Source organism: Nymphaea colorata, chromosome 10, assembly GCF_008831285.2.
Source record: "Nymphaea colorata isolate Beijing-Zhang1983 chromosome 10, ASM883128v2, whole genome shotgun sequence".
Classification (NCBI taxonomy): domain Eukaryota; kingdom Viridiplantae; phylum Streptophyta; class Magnoliopsida; order Nymphaeales; family Nymphaeaceae; genus Nymphaea; species Nymphaea colorata.
In genome coordinates this window covers 19624219-19636744 of record NC_045147.1, presented here as the reverse complement: position 1 = coordinate 19636744, position 12526 = coordinate 19624219, and the positions used below count along the sequence as shown (strand labels likewise).

The following is a 12526-nucleotide window of genomic DNA, read 5'->3' as shown; positions in this document are numbered from 1 at the left end:
ATCCTCGCCTAAACCAGCTAAGAGTTTGAAAGTTCTTTCTTGGTCTCGCTGCCTCTTAATGCGAGCAAGATCGGTTGAGAGGGGGCAATGTGAGTCCATCTCATTCCACTTTCCTTTGAGTGTAGCAATATAGTCACTCAAGGACATATGACCTTTCTTCAACTCATAGATTTCATGGGAGAGTTGATACATGCGCGCCGTACTATATTTTTCACTATATAATTCTTTAGCAGCATTCCATATTTCTTCGGCCGTATCAAAGTAATAAAAGCTTTCAGCGATTTTATAATCCATCGAGTTTAATAACCAAGACATGACCATATGATTTCCAGACTCCCATTCATCATAGTTAGGATCGTCAATGGCTGGTTTTGGTTTTTTTCCATTAACGTACCCTAGTTTAAGTTTCCCACTCAAAAACAAAGTAGCAGCTTTGGACCATGACATATAATTTAAGCCATTCAATGAAACATTTGTAATTTTGAGAATAGTGGTACCTGTCTCCACGACGATATGTTGTTGTGTAGAAGATCCATTTGTCGAGTTCTGTCCCTGAGAGTCATTGGTTCCATCGTACGACGATGCCATGGATAAGTAAGAAAATAAAAAAAGAACTTGACCCTTTGAAGGCTATCACTGCTTTATGATCAACTGAACATAGAGGATGAAGAATATCACATAGAACAAAAACGTCCTTATCAGATTTGGGGAGCGGATGAGAGTTGGTCACTGGCTGTCTCACACAACTTCGTGAAAAAAAACGGAACTGCAAAAATCGACTGCTTCCTCCAGAGTTCTCCAAAAAAATATGGGATAGTGCAGGAACGATCTTCAAAGACCTAGAATTCAATTCGTTCCATGCTCGACAGCTGAGATTATGGGAGAAAACAACGCCATAGGTTGGAATCACGGACTGAGCAGAGACTCCTCTGTCGGTCCTCTGTTTTCAAGCGTTGCGTCTATCTCTGTCCGTTCTTCCTGTACTCCACAGCAACTCCTATCGCTGGAATTCTCACAGTCGACAGAATTTCTCTGCTGCATATGTCAGAGATGAACCGATTCAGCTCCTCACTAATTATCTCCAACTGCTCAGGTAAACTGCTCTGATACCATGTTAGAATTTGAGAGAAAGAGGAAGAAGGAGAGTGCACGCACGGATTTACGTGGTTCGGATTTGTAAATCCTACATCCACGGCAAAAACATCACGCAGTCTCGCTCTGGTTTTCCATTACATTATTTTCCAGACTTACAAGGAATAGATATACGTTGGGGAAAGATTTACAATAAAAGAATATTTCTCAACGTCCCATTAACTGCTAGATGAGGCATGAATGGCAACAGTAGCAGAGTTAATAAGGAAGGAAAACTTGCCAAATCCATGCGTGATGTTGCAACGGTTTTCTCATCATGTGCCAATGGGAGCAAAGCGACTCCAACCCACACAACTAAACAGCTCTACACGTTGAGAGCGAGAAAGAGGGGTTTCGCTCTCATCTAGAGGTTGGGTTGGGATCCATCAAACCAAGGACCCGAGCTCAGGAGTAGATCGAATTGTTACAAGTAGGGTGAAATATTGTTCCAGTTACTCCGAATATTGATGAATATAGATACGGTATCAGTTTGAACTGCAACTACTTCCCTTTTATGCGGATCTTTTACCATTTCACTCTCTCTTGGGCGCCTACGATTTTCGCTGAAGTCACAGTTGCTACTCGTATTCGTAAAAAGCACTCCATTTTAAAGCATGTCGACATCATTTGCCACCAACTGAAGAGCTCTAATTTTCTCAAAGCATTGGCCCCCAACTAGAGCTCTAGTTCTCCAGCAATGATCTCTGAATTATTTCTCCGATGGGAAATAAGAATCTCCCAAACGGAGTTAAAATGGAAGTGGGTAGTGCAGAATGAAGCTGGAAGGGAACTCGGGCGCCGTGGATTTGTCAAAGGCGCGAATGCCGCGGCTCCTTGTATACAGTTTCGGTGTCTTTCCATCCTCTGAAAGCCTTTTCGTACACAAGTTGATGAGATTAAAGAAAAGGAAGACAAATCCATTTTGCATTTCTCTTGGCTGGGCCGGAGTTGTTTTTCTTGGGCAGCCCACTGTAAGATAACGTCCAAATTCAGTACTCCTGCCAAAATGTGTTTTCTCTTGCAGCAGATTATTCACTCGGATAGGAATCTTATTTCACAGGCCTTGGAAAATACGACTGACAACCTTCACAACATGTCACATTGATCAATATATCATGGTGCACTTGGTTAGAGTCCATGTTAAGGTTCACTTTACCTGCAAAACTGCTTCAAAATGTAAATGCAATGGATGTAAAGTAAACTTGTATCACGATTCAGAAGTTGGTGAAGGGGAAATTTGTTTAATGTGATCAATTGAGTACCGTGATTTTTTTTTTCTTTTTTTGAAAAATAATACGAATCAGTTTTCGAAGGGGTACCAAGTTAGGGTATAAAGAAATAGAAGATAAGGAAACCCAGTGTCGGTTTGATATTGGATACTTGTTTGAAAAAGAATATACGACAGCAATGTTTAAAAAACAAAGAACACTGCCAACCAATTCCAAATTACGACGGATGAGAAATCTTTTGGCCCACCGGCCAGCTTTTAATATATGGTCCCACCTATGAGCTTCATGTTTTCATTTTACTACATATATGGCCTGTTTTTTTTGCAGAAGATAAATTATGATATCAAGTTTTTTATGTGGAAAATTAAGGCCAGTATCACTCAAAAACCAGCCTTTTGGCCACAAATTGGAAATACGCTTCACATTTTCATCTTCATTTTGTTGATTCATCCATCGCTTTTGTACAGCTTCCAAACGAATGTCCACCTTTACTACTCCCTCTTGACATTAGTTAAGAAAAATAGTCTATTTGAAAAAGTAATGGAAATGACTTTCTTATGTAAACATGAAAAAACACTTTTAACTTAATTTAACAAATAAAAAAATGTCGGCAAAAGCAAGCACATGTCAAGTACATGAAAAATATGAAACCTGCTTCTCATGTAATTGGAGTAACGGTAAGTCCTTCATGAAAATTTCTCAAAACTCATCTTTTTTGTGAACAAAATAATATAATTTCGTCTCATATTCATTTGATTAAATTAAACCTCCAAGTTTCGTCGCCCACCATGAAAAGTTAAAAAGGTACTGGTTTTCTAGAATTATAAGAAAAAGAAAAGCACCTAAAAGGAAATATATTTTAAAATAAAGCAATGGTGGGCGACTGAACCGAAGGGTTTTGTCATCACGCTGGCAGAAAACGGCAGAGGCAATGTGCACGAGATCAAATGACTAAACTACCCTCAGATTTACTCATATTACCAACACCGACCCTTTCGTGGTCCCTTATTTAACCTGAACGGCGAGCGGAGGAGAACCCACAGTGTGAACGGACAGTTCCTGAGCGAGCTCTCGGTTGCTGCTCCAGTCTTCGCTCTCGCTCCCCTCTGCAGCTGTCTTCTTTCTTTTACTACCTCACAGAAATGTCGGAGAACCGAGTGTTCAACTTCGCCGCCGGTCCGGCGACCCTCCCCCTGAACGTCCTTCAAAAGGCACAGGCGGATCTCGTCAACTGGGGAGGATGCGGGATAAGCATCATGGAGATGAGCCACCGGAGCAAGGAGTTCCTCTCCGTTATCCAGAAGGCGGAGGCCGACCTCAGGCAGCTCCTGAGCATCCCCACCGACTACGAGGTCCTCTTCCTCCAGGGCGGCGCCACCACCCAGTTCGCCGCTATCCCTCTCAATCTCTGCAAACCTGAGGATACTGTCGATTACGTGGTTACCGGATCGTGGGGAGACAAGGCCTTCAAGGAAGCACAAAAGTTCTGCAAACCCAACCTTGCGTGGTCGGGGAAATCAGAGAAGTTCACCAAAATCCCTGATTTCGGCGAGATCAAGCAAGACCCAAATGCCAACTACCTTCACATCTGCGCCAACGAGACCATCCATGGCGTCGAATTCAAGGATTACCCGACGCCTATCGGCAAAGACACCGTTCTTGTGGCCGATATGTCGTCTAATTTTTGCTCGAAGCCGGTGGATGTATCGAAATTTGGGCTGATCTACGCCGGGGCGCAGAAGAACGTCGGCCCCTCTGGCGTGACAATCGTCATCGTTCGGAAGGATCTCCTCGGCAACGCCCAGCCGGTGACTCCCGTGATGCTCGACTACAAGATCCACGCGGACAACAAGTCTCTGTACAACACTCCCCCCTGCTTCCCCATCTACATGTGCGGGCTGGTTTTCGAAGATCTGCTGAACCAGGGAGGATTGGAGGAGATTGAGAGGAAGAACGCGGAGAAGGCGAGGATCCTCTACGAAACGATCGATGAGAGCGGCGGCTTCTACCGATGCCCCGTCGAAAAGTCGGTGCGATCTCACATGAACGTTCCCTTCACGCTCGAGAAGTCTGAGCTCGAGGCCGAATTTATCAAGGAGGCAGCTGCGCAAGGGATGGTGCAGCTGAAGGGACACAGATCCGTTGGTGGCATGCGCGCTTCGATCTATAACGCAATGCCGTTGGAAGGAATCCAGAAATTGGTTGCTTTTATGAAAGGTTTTCAGGCCAAGCATGCTTGAATGCTACGGTAGGGCTTGATCCGTCTTCTTCTGTTTTTTGCCGACGGGAGGAGATTAAAAGGTGATTAAATATCTTATTTAATCCCTAAGGTGGTTTGAGTGTCTTGTTTCTTCCTTGTCTGTATCTCCCTTATCTCTTCGAGTAGTTTGTGAACAGAGTAAGAGTGATGAAATAAATTTCCGTGTTTGCTTTTGCCAGCATGTGAATTTAGTTGGGTTTACAGCTTTTCTAGATAAAAGGTGAGATCCCTGCACCTTTTGTGTGCTTGATTTCTAGTTAATTCTCACAGAACCAAGAAGATTCTTCAACTTTGGCAGGCCGTTGTTATTATGTCACAGACATCACACAATATACAAACAAAAAACAGGCTGTGATTTTGGTAGTGTTTATGAGAGTAAAGATCTCTGAAACTTGTGATTCTCAATCACATGCGTGATCTGCATATGCTGATGAAGCTCAGGTTGTGATTCTTTAGCCCTTTGAAATGCAAAAGAAAGATGGTTTTACAGCTTTTTGGGCAAGAGGATGATAGTGGCTACATGGTGGTTATGTTAATTTCGCTTTTCTTTTCCATGATTGTTTTTAATGTTGTAGAATCATCCTATCAAGTGTTTGGTGTGTGGTCACACCATGATGAAGACTATTCTAGGAGGCGAATTATTAAAAAATTACTTGCAAGAAGCGGGAAACTTGTAAAAGCACGTAGGCAGTAGTCAGGGCAACAAATGCTTGTGGGGACAAACTACTGCCAAAAAGAAATTAAAATGTATTCATTTTGTTTTAAGAAGGATTTCAAGTTCTTTTATCTTCATACCTGTGTCACGTATATAGATTATCGGCAACAGACTTGTGTCCAGGAGCAAGAATTTAGGGAAAGGCTGCCATGATTTTGCCACGGGAAGGGCTGCCCTCTGGTGAAAGAAGCCATCTTTCACCAAGAAGGAAAAACTCCATTCGAAGCGAGTTTGTCAATAAGCTTTGAACCCTGTTATCTCATGCTTCTCAAACGAGCTTTGTGTAAGTAGTCTTTCATGGTCTCAAGTTAGTAAGGTTCTAAAAAGGAATGTTACATCTTGTATGTAGGGGAGCAATCTCGGTCGATATGGGATTTTTTTTTTTTCGTTTGAATCTTCCCTGTTCTTGCTTTGCAAATACCACTTAAAATGGGATGGAATTTATCAAAGTAATGTCTTCTGCCTTCTGATAGGAATCAGGAGAACTGATTCAACTCCTCTAATAGCCTGTTTGTTGTAATAAGTTAGTGTCACCCGTTAGTCCTTGACATGCATATCAGTGTCTTGTCTGCAATCCTTCACATTTTGCTCGCTTGCTCCCTATTGCTCTCCTTGGTTTAGAAGTTGGAGTTTGGCACCGAGGCCGTCTGGAGAAAACTTTGGTAGGCATGCAATTGAGCAGACCTTTTGAGCTACAAAGGGACCACAGGATCGAGAATCATGATCAAAGGTGGAGCATCGGAGGCAAGTTTTGCTTCAAAAGAAAGGGGTCATCGGAAGGACTGCATTGGAACCCAGCACACACTTTGCAGTTACTCTTGAATCTACTTTTCAAAATTCTGTGACGCAATCTCCATGCTTCAAAAACTTGAGGCACTTTTAGACTAGTTTGCTTGAACAAGTAGATAAGATTCGGACTATCATGGATAAGGCATTATAATCTAATAAACTACAAAATTCTAAGATTGTAACATTTTGTAATTTTGTTAATCTATATATATCATCTAGATATGCTCGTCCAGAAGTCGATTTTCTAGGTTTTATACGATACACATCAAATCTACTTTAGATAAAAATTGGACAGAAAAAGCAGAACCTAATTTCCAAAATATAATTGCAAAGAATCTGTTCGGCGCTTCATACTATCCTCGTGCACTCTTTTGCCAAGAATAATCTCAGATGCTCTCCAACGCCATCCTCAGTTCTGGATTTTGTTCAATAACTTGCGACGATAACTACTGAGAACCATATAGTAGTAGCAGCAGCAACAGTTGATGGGGATGATGATTATTTTATTATTATTATTATCTGCAGTTTATTCGATCGTTCATGCAGCCTATTGACTGGCTCTTACACGCCGTAGATTATGGATTTCAGTTCCGCTTCATTAGTTGAACTATAGTTTCCCAGTTGGCAGTAAATTACTCTTTACCTATCTTTTCTGATGGTTCTTGAAATGTATACTTGCACATGCTTAAATTTAAACAGTAACAGGTTGCAAAACAGACATCTTCTTTGACGTATTTTGGAGCATACATTATCTCAATGGCCACAGCTCCATCAGATGTTCTTGCTGTTGAGCTTTTGCAACGTGAATGCCATGTGAAAAAACCACTGAGAGTGGTTCCATTGTTTGAGAAACTTGCTGATCTTGAAGCTGCACCTGCTGCTGTAGCTCGGCTCTTTTCAATTGACTGGTACAGAACAGGATAAATGGGAAGCAAGAGGTTATGATTGGATATTCAGACTCTGGCAAGGATGCTGGAAGACTATCAGCTGCCTGGCAGCTATACAAAGCTCAGGAGGAGCTTGTAAAAGTTGCCAAGCAATATGGTGTCAAGTTGACAATGTTCCATGGTAGAGGAGGAACAGTTGGAAGAGGTGGTGGACCTACTCATCTTGCCATCCTGTCTCAGCCACCTGATACTATTCACGGATCTCTTCGCGTCACTGTCCAAGGTGAAGTTATAGAGCAGTCATTTGGAGAGGAGCATTTATGTTTTCGTACACTCCAGCGTTTCACTGCTGCTACCCTTGAGCATGGGATGCATCCTCCAGTCCCACCTAGGCCAGAATGGCGTGCTTTGATGGATGAAATGGCCGTGGTGGCAACTAAGGAGTATCGATCTGTTGTATTCCAAGAGAGAACGTGGGATTTCTTTGCATTAGAATCTGCTCCACCAAGCTAAAAGGTAGCCTTCCAGATTTAGTTAGAAACCTTGTGCGAAAGGGTGCGTGGCACCGCGTGACTAACTTTCGCCGGTTCAGTCCCTTGCCGCTCTCGACCTCCTCTACTCGCAGATCGCAAACAGGTTTAGTCAAAGCTGCTTGGTTCCAATGGTTCTTACATGCATCATTGTGCAGATTGCTTGATCTTGCAATAACTTGATACAAAAATGCTTGAATCTTCCAGCGAAACTGATGAATAAAATACAACCTAGCCGTTCCCTATAACTGAGGCAGGCTCTTATCTAGACACTCAAGAAATTACCTTTCAGCATTAGATTCCTCGCTACCCTTGAACAATCTCAAACACCACAATTAGCAGGTCTTTCTGGAAAAGACAATTAACAGGTCTCTTCATGAAGCTGAAGAAAGTGTTCAGGTTGAATGTTTCCTGTAGAAGGTTAAACGCTAGGGTTGTCTGGGTGCAAGTAACCAGGGCATTCTCATTCAGTTACCTCTCTGCAATTTAATTCATCCAAATCAGCAGATATTCAGAAAGGGTACATAGGTAGAAGAAGCTGATACCTCGACCTTGACAGAAATAGTATTGGTGCTATGGCCCCAGCTTGTATCTGAGGTACCAGTAGTCTTCAACACTTAAATATCTCATAACATCCTTACAAATATTTGGAAATGTTGCTACATATTTGGCAACTTGATGTCTTTCAGACAAGTTGGAACGCGGCTTCAACTTTGACTTTCATCGATTTCCTCCCTCTGAAACCTTGTTGGTTTTCTTTTCTAACAGATCGCCAGTGACATCAGACCTCCGGTAAAATTGTTAATTGTAATTTAAACAAAAGATGGATGATGTGCTCCAATTGAAGGTTAAAATTTGGGTGTAGGTGGGATTTTGGCTTAGCAGCACTGGCACTGAAGGAGGCATGCGTGTTACCAAATCAATCTTGAAGCAAGAATCCAGACCAAGGCTTTGCTTGTAACTAAGATGTTAGTTGATTCAACCGGGAAAGTTTTCAAGGGGATTATTTGGAAGGATGGTACCGAGCTGTTACAGCCAGAAACTTGTTGAGGAGCTACTGGAGTATTTAGCTCATTCAGTAGCAGGATCTCTGTTATATCTCGCAGAAAGTATTGGAAAGGATGGATAACTGGGAGACAGGACACGGCTTTTTGCTAGATATTCTGAAGTCAGGGATCATCTAGATATCAGCTGGGTGAAAACTAACTTCATTCCATCTGGATGTCAGTAAGTCAATGCTATAGACCCAACAACACATCTGGGTGGAAGACTAGCTCCCTTCCCTGTGGATGCCAGTCCTTCAATGCTCTATAGACCTAATGAGACGTGCATGTGGTATCCTTAGTAGTTAAAAGTGCTAGGATAGCCTTGGTGAAGGCCAAAAACAAAAAATGAAAGAAAAAGTTAGGAAGAAGAAGGAGAAAAAAATAAAAATAAAATGAAGCAAAATAATAACGAAAAGTAAAATAGAAGAAAAACAGAGGGGAAAAAAGAATTCTAACATATCTTTTTCACTTGGGTGCCCAAGTGACACAGCCTAGTCCAGAAGGTGGCAATGTAGGGCATAGCCACTCATAGGCACATTTTTACAACTAAGGTGGCAACAAGTAAGACAGCAACCAATGATTCCAACTTCCAAATAGAAAGTTAAAGCCACAGCAAGCACGCACATCACATACAACAGAAACCTGACCCAAATTCAACCCAACCTGCTATTTTTAGCAGGAAAATTCTGTTCAAAGACCATTGCTGAATAATACCTGAATTTGTCTGCAACAGTTGATTTGCTGTGTCTTCATAGTAGAAGGCACAAGTTTCTCAAGTAACGCTTCCTCTCTTCCCCAATCTCAAAATATGCAATCATTGTAAAGACCGCAAGGCATATGAATAACCAAAGAATTAAAAAATTGTGACCAACATCAATTGACATTCGAACAGTCCAGAAATTTTTTATCAATTGCTTATGTATTATTAGCTTTGCATTCACTTGTCAAACAAATCGCACCTATTATCACGATTCACTCACTAGATGCCTTTGCGCCCTCGCTTCAGAAATAGCTGGATTAGAAAATGAATTGAATATTAAACACATTCAGATCAAGTGCCACGAAGGAACTGTATCTACACAAGAGTCGACAATAATGAACCGTGATTCCAAGTAGTAGATTTGATACACAGTTGTAGGTATGATATTATATTTAAATCAGATTTCAGACCGTTCTATATAGATGAAGTGACAAATTTGTAGAGCAATGCTTTAGGCTATAAAATAATCAAAAGCACTGCAAGAAGAACAGCTGGAATGGGTCAATGATCCTATAATGATCGCATTACCCATTACTTCCAATTCCAACATTCAATAACTACAGTAATAAGCCAATTCAGTCAGCTGTATAAGCAGATATGACTTCTCACAAAGAGTGAGAAAAGTAAACACCGAAAAGCAAAACGACGAATTAACAAGTTCACCTGAAAAGGGAAAAGGGTGGAATTGGCCAAGAAAATTAGGAAGAAAGATTTTGCATCGAGCAAAGATATCATCATCAAAACTATAGCTTATTCCATAAGATATGCTCTAAAACAACACATCGAAATCTCTCATATGCTACATTCTGCTAACTCAACGGTTAATTTATTTTTGTTACGTGCTGGAAGAACCAAAATGAACACCCTTCAAGTAGAAAAAGGAAGGCCTTGTTTCCACCCCAGGAAAGCTACTGATTCCTAACATTACTCGAAAACAATATCCTGAAAAGAAATACAGCACAGTATTAAACAGAACCTCTTAGAAGATAATGTCTTCATCCTTCTCCACTGCCAGCAGATTGTGCGCGGCATTGATTGAGATCCCCTTCTTGAGAGAAATCTTCTCCGCCTCCTGCTCGTCTGCGTACTGCTTGGCCGCTAGCATTTGCCGCTCGATTTCCCTCTTCTTGTACCCCTGAATCTTCTTAAGCCGAAAGAAATCCTCTCTCTCTAGCTCATCGAGCTCACCCTTGATGTAATTGATTGTGTTCTCGAGCCTCGGCTTCACCACGTTCTCGAGCGCGTTGACCCTCCGATTCGTCGTTTTTATCGCCTCATCGAGCGTCAGGAACGACGTTTGCAGAGAAGCGAGCTCGACTAGGACCTCGATGGCCTTGATGTAGGCTGCGCGGCAGAGCTGGATCTGCTGCCCGCCCCTCGCTAGCCCGGTCAGATCATTCTTGGTCTCGCCGTCGCTGAAGTACTCGAACCTCGGGAGCTTGACGCCGGCGACGTTCTCCTGACGGGATCGAACCTTCAGCGTCGCGGATCGGACGTTCTCGAGGACGACGTGCTTGACATTATCGCCGGCGACATACTTGGCCTCCGTGAGGGCGAAAGCGGATGTCTTCATGATGTCGCCCATCGACTCCTTGGCGGAGACGATCTTCTTCAGGATCTGCCGGAACTGAACGGTCAGGGCGTCGCTCTTCTTTTTGAGTAGGGCGTGGCCCCTCGTGGCACCGATTAGGCGGGCCTTCATGACCCCGAGCATCGTCACCGTCGGAACGACGTTGAGCCTCTGACCCTGGCCGGCCATCTTCCTGACGATACCAAAACCCTAGCCTATATCGGAACGATTCCGAACAAGAAGAACACAAATCCCTTTTATCTTTACACCCAAAGAATCCCAAAATCACGATTCTTTCAATCTAATTGCAGAAAAACCCTAGAATCGATCAGATGGAGTACCTTCTCCGTTCTCCAACCCAAAGATTTTGATGAGACGATAGAAACACGATCTAGAATCCGACCTCAAACGCAAAATGCTAAAAACCGTCGCGATTAGTCCTTCCTCTTCTGCCGTTTCTGATCTTTAATCGGCGTAGCACTCCAAGAAGGGGGCTCGCCGGAAGCACTTCCCCTCACGTTCTATGGGCTTTCGCTTCTTTTCCCTTCAGAACCCAAAAAATTACATTGTTTCCACGATGAGTCCTGTACACGTATGCGTTCCGAAGGCGGCAGCGTCACCCGTGAGGACAAAAGTGAGAAGCAAATTCTGTGGTCCGCTAACCGAATACTGCTTCCGAGTTCGAACCCTCCCCGAGCGACTCTCTTGGCACAATCTATCGTTTCTTCGGGCGATTCAGGTTGAAGGTCTCCTTCAAGAGCTCCATAAAAACCGTGACTTTCTTGGCACAATCTTACTACTGATACACTTAACTTGTCAAATTAAAGAAAAAATAAAAGGAAGCAACATGTTAGGGGCTGACTTTTGGCCATAATTTCAAGAGATGATGGGACTAAAAAAATTCTCCCGTTTGAATGATGGTATCTTGAAAGAGCTTCTACTTCAATACAGTCTTTTAAGTTTAAATATAGTCTTTGTTAAGTTATAAACAAATAAGAATAAGATTGTCGTCTTCATTATGCTAATATTAGGAGTCAAAGAGGCAAAAATTTGCTACCACTTTGAGGATTTAACATGGGAAATGGGGAGATTTGCCCAATCCAGTTGAGATCAATATATGACTAAACCTAAATTTGATCCAGTCAGACATTATTTAAATATGAATTTCAACCCTATTCCAATCAGATTTCATTTATTAAATTCAAATCTGAATTTGATCTGATTTCTTAGTCGAATTTCAAATTGTTTTCTTGATTTCCATATATGATGTATTTGAAGCCGCTTGGTTGGATATCAGATCTAAATTAAATTTGTTGGCATCATTGGCGATAATAAGAAATTACGGCCAGCTGATCTTTACTGACAGACTGAAACGGCATTTCAGAGGCAAAGCTTAATGAATTCCTCAGCTTATCTTGATCTTAAAGAAAGGCATCAGAAAAATAAGAAAAATGTAAATACGATATTTAATTTGCAGCTTATAAGAGGCACGCTGCATTACGAAATCTAAAAAAATAAATGAATTTTTTTTATCCACATAAATTGAGAAACTTCAATATTTATTATTCCAAGTACATGGGACTGTGTCAACATCAAGAAGACCATACAC

At 42.1% G+C, this 12526-nt stretch overlaps 2 protein-coding genes and 1 pseudogene across 2 annotated transcripts; 2 read left to right on the top strand and 1 right to left on the bottom strand.

The window, feature by feature from the left end:
* The first annotated feature begins 3384 nt into the window (after window positions 1–3384).
* Window positions 3385–4798, top strand: LOC116261683 (phosphoserine aminotransferase 1, chloroplastic-like). Its single transcript, XM_031640473.2, has one exon. The coding sequence runs from the start codon at window positions 3503–3505 to the stop codon at window positions 4598–4600; it is 1098 nt and encodes a 365-aa protein (XP_031496333.1). The 5' UTR covers window positions 3385–3502; the 3' UTR covers window positions 4601–4798.
* A 300-nt stretch (window positions 4799–5098) lies between these two features.
* On the top strand, window positions 5099–9942 carry LOC116262680 (phosphoenolpyruvate carboxylase 1-like; annotated as a pseudogene).
* A 136-nt stretch (window positions 9943–10078) lies between these two features.
* LOC116263075 (V-type proton ATPase subunit D-like) lies at window positions 10079–11570 on the bottom strand. The gene is made up of 2 exons (XM_031642659.2): window positions 11259–11570; window positions 10079–11132 (listed from the first exon to the last, which is right to left on the bottom strand). Exon 2 carries the CDS (start codon window positions 11104–11106, stop codon window positions 10327–10329), a length of 780 nt encoding a protein of 259 aa, XP_031498519.1. The 5' UTR covers window positions 11107–11132; window positions 11259–11570; the 3' UTR covers window positions 10079–10326.
* Window positions 11571–12526: the final 956 nt, after the last annotated feature.